A 3,879-nucleotide genomic window follows, 5' to 3' on the forward strand; every position below is an offset into this window, starting at 1 on the left:
TCCAAACCAATCCAAATCGAACTGGTTGGGTTGAGTTGATCGGTTATTTGGATCATCGGATTTTTTGAACATCCCTAATTTGGACAACTTTGAATGTCAACTTTTAAAATATTGTTTGATGTGAGTTGTTTTTCACATTAAACCTAATTTGTTTAGCCAAATAGGTTGGCTACGATGTCTCTGAAAAATTTTAAAAAGAAATTATAATACTAGAATGGATTCTCAAACTCAATTACAACAAACAAAGATTAGTGTAAAATGTATGCTATATCTTGTTTATTTTCAATTACAAAGATGGTTTAAAATTTAAATACAGGTTTTTACATTGACTTGAGAGGGAGAGAAGGGATTTACATACAAGGGTGAATCTAAGGGTATATCTTGATTTTGGTGCTGAAAACAGTAAATTTCAGCTCATACATAAGTATATGTTTGAGCTTAAGTGGATTGACTTACTTGCTGCTAAGAATTGAGCTTATTTGATTCTTTCACTTGTGCTAGTGTTTATGGTTGCAGTTTATGCTATAACTTTAAGTTTTGATGTCCTACTTCTGACAATGAGTTAAAATTTTATTTAGTTCATATAATAAATCAATCGGTTGATAATTACTTTATTTCAAAGTAATTATTTTAAATGACAAAATTACTTAAAATATTTTTAAATATAACAAAATATCACGGTTCATCACATCTTGTTATATTCGTAAATAAGTTGACTCGTCTTACCATATTGGAAAACATCTCTTTATTTTATTGATAATGATAATGATTTTTTTAAAATACAGTATTATTTAGTTTAATTAGAAATCATTTGAACTTAATGGGTTGAATGTGTGGGCATTATTCAAACAAAGAGAAGAGCCTTCTCCTCCCCTTATTTGATACATAGAATCAGAAGTAATGATTGGGTTGTTGTTGGTGGTAGTGTTATCAACAAAAACTGGAGAGGTTTGGCGAGGGTGTAATTGGAAGAAGACTTTTGAAGCCACCCATTGACCATCTTTCTCCTGCTCTGTAACACCCAAATGATACTGATGCATTATCCAGTTAGTCTTTTCAGGCTTCCTTTGGTTCCCATAATTTGAATACAAAACTAAAATCTTCTTGAAACCCATCACACCGCCGCTCACTGCCCTTGTCTTGCCGGTTTTGTGCCATCTTGTGTCTCTGCCTTCTTCTTCTTCTGTTTTAACTTTTCTGCGTTTTCTTGTGCCTGCTGTGTATGCTTTTGATGGCCTGTGAAAAAAGTGTCGGATTCCCCCATCTTTCTTCATTCCTGCACTTTTCCAAATAAGAAAATGAACAAGCTCTCAAATTGACTTTCTTACCATTTCATGCTTAACAAATCCAACAACGTTTTGGATAATTTACAATTTGTTTTTCAATCTTATATACTAAACGAGATTGTTTTGAAGTTTTAAGAAAACATTGAATGACAAATCTTAAAAACTGAAATGTTTTTTTTTTTCTCCCAAGACATATTACAGGAAATATTAAAGTATACTCCTAAACTAACTTTGTGGTTTATATATTAAAATTTGGACAAATATCAATTTATACTCTTGAATTTTAAGTGTTGTATCAATTTATGTTGTATCAATTTAAATCATAAACTAATAATTGTATCAATTTAAACCCTGAACTTTGGGATGGTATCAACTTAAACCCCAAACTAGTAATTGTATCGATTTAATTCTTAAACTTTTATAAATATATCAATTTAGACCTTAAATTTTCATAATTGTATCAACTTAAATCCTCTATTATGTTTTATTTAAATACACTTATGAAAGTTTAGGGTTTAAATTGATATATTTATGAAAGTTCAAAGTTTAAATTAATACATTTATGAAAATTCAAGAGTTTAAATTGATACACTTATAAAAGTTCAGAGTTTAAATTGATACAATTATTAGTTTTGAGTCTAAATTGATACAACACCCAAAGTTTAAGGTTTACATTGATATAATTCTAAATTTAGGGTTTAAATTGATACAATCCCTATAGTTTAGGGGTATAAATTGATATTTAAGTACGAACTAATAATTGTAACAATTTAAATTTCTTAACTTTTGTAAGTGTATCAATTTACACATAACTCCAAATTTTGTTGAATCAATATCTTGCAAAACTAATAATTTGAGTCAATGAAACTCTTAAAATTTCATATAAGCTTATCAATTTAGACAATTCATTACAATGGCCTTTGAAAATAATCAAATTCTCAAACGTTTGAAGACTTCTTCAAGTATAGATTTTACAAAATGGACGATTGAAGTAAATGACATGGACCATTCTCATGCTTAAAGGAAATTCTAACAAAAGTCTAAATTGATTCATTTATAAAAAATTTAGAGGTTTAATTGATATATAATTATAAGTTTCACCTGAAGTTTTTATAAATGAAATATAACGGATGGTGTAAATTGATACGCTTATAAAAGTTGACAAATCCAAGAAGCTTTATCATCATTTAGAATTGTTTTTCAAATCTCAGAGACTAAAAAGGATTGTTTTGAAACTTCAAGAAAATATATATGAATGACAAATCTTAGAAACTAAAATGTATTTTGCTCCCTACACAAATTACATGAAATATCAAATTATAATCATAAACTTTTGAAACTAAAAATTGTAACAATTTAAACATTCAAACTTTCAGAAATGTAACAATTTATACAGACCTCCAAATTTGAACAATATCTTGTGAAACTAATAATTTGAGTAACTCCCTAAAATTTCGTAAACCAATCAATTTAGACAATTCATTATAATTAATCTTCGAAAAGCATCTCATTCTCAAATATATGTAGATTTCTTAAAATATCGGCTTCACAAAATTGAAAATGAGAATAAATGCTTGAACCATTCTCAAAGGAAATTCTAACTAAAGTCTAAATTGATTCATCTATCAAAATTTAATTAGGGGCTTAATTTTATAATTTTAAGTTTCACATAGATTTTTTTTTTCATATCAAATGCAATGGAAGGTATAAATTGATACACTTACAAACGTTTAAGGTTTGGATGATTACATAAATTTCAAATATGTATATAATATATATACAAGAGAAATGACAAATATATACACGCACATACAAGGGGGAATGAGAAACCATAAGTTGCCCTAACAACAACAAATAAAAAATAAAAAAGGATATAAATACCGGGAAGATATTGAGGGTGGGTGTAACAAATGCCATCCTCTCCGTCTAATGTGGGAATGAATTGATGGATGAGAGGATGAAGCTTTCGATTATCCCCTTTCACTTTGGCTTCTAAATGTTCCAGAATTTGTTGGTCGCTTGGATCGAACTTCACTCCCGCTGGTAGCCTCCCCCAATCCTCAAATAATCCCCCCTGCATAATTAATTTACCTTTTCTTTTAATATATTTATTACACATCATTTCTTTTCAACTACAAACCTAAGTTAATTTATTTTTTTTACCTCAACCTCAAGAGGATGCGCACATGCTGGGCAAATTGTGCTTCCAAATGCATCCTCTGTGTTATCGAACCACGCCATTTAGTTTATCATCAATTTCTTATTCTATTTAATTCCCAGATTGAATCCCACATTGCATCCACAAAACTGTCTTAAATAGAAACTAACAGACAAGAGATTACTTGGACACTAAGTTTCAGTGGGCCTTCTATGCATTTTCTTATCTCTTCTTTTGACAACTCTATTGAATTACGTGTATAAATTTGAAAGCCCTGAGATGAGATTGGTTCTTTAACCCTATGAAACATATTATTAATAATGAAACAGATTGTGGATGTGATTGAAACACCAACATACATAATTCATCTTGTAACTGTTGTGTTAATGTACTCAGCAGAGCTTTATTTAAGTCAATTCAATCATATAATAATAA

At 29.1% G+C, this 3,879-nt stretch overlaps 1 protein-coding gene across 1 annotated transcript; it reads right to left on the minus strand.

Annotated features, from left to right (window-relative positions):
* Positions 1 to 321: 321 nt before the first annotated feature.
* On the minus strand, positions 322 to 3,567 carry LOC120074244 (NAC domain-containing protein 10-like). Its single transcript, XM_039027305.1, has 3 exons — positions 3,450 to 3,567; positions 3,168 to 3,360; positions 322 to 1,276 (listed from the first exon to the last, which is right to left on the minus strand). The coding sequence occupies exons 1-3, from the start codon at positions 3,525 to 3,527 to the stop codon at positions 801 to 803; spliced, it is 747 nt and encodes a 248-aa protein (XP_038883233.1). The 5' UTR covers positions 3,528 to 3,567; the 3' UTR covers positions 322 to 800.
* Between the last annotated feature and the right edge of the window lie 312 nt (positions 3,568 to 3,879).

Source organism: Benincasa hispida, chromosome 3 (assembly GCF_009727055.1).
Source record: "Benincasa hispida cultivar B227 chromosome 3, ASM972705v1, whole genome shotgun sequence".
Lineage (NCBI taxonomy): Eukaryota > Viridiplantae > Streptophyta > Magnoliopsida > Cucurbitales > Cucurbitaceae > Benincasa > Benincasa hispida.

What these genes read in the sequence shown, in the direction of transcription:
- LOC120074244 (XM_039027305.1), bottom strand. Translation starts at nt 3,527, where the DNA reads ATGGCGTGGTTCGATAACACAGAGGATGCATTTGGAAGCACAATTTGC. An exon ending in CGCATCCTCTTGAGGTTGAG is followed by an intron (nt 3,361 to 3,449) that starts GTAAAAAAAATA and finishes TTAATTATGCAG; the next exon opens with GGGGGATTATTTGAGGATTG. An exon ending in CCACCCTCAATATCTTCCCG is followed by an intron (nt 1,277 to 3,167) that starts GTATTTATATCC and finishes GGAAAAGTGCAG; the next exon opens with GAATGAAGAAAGATGGGGGA.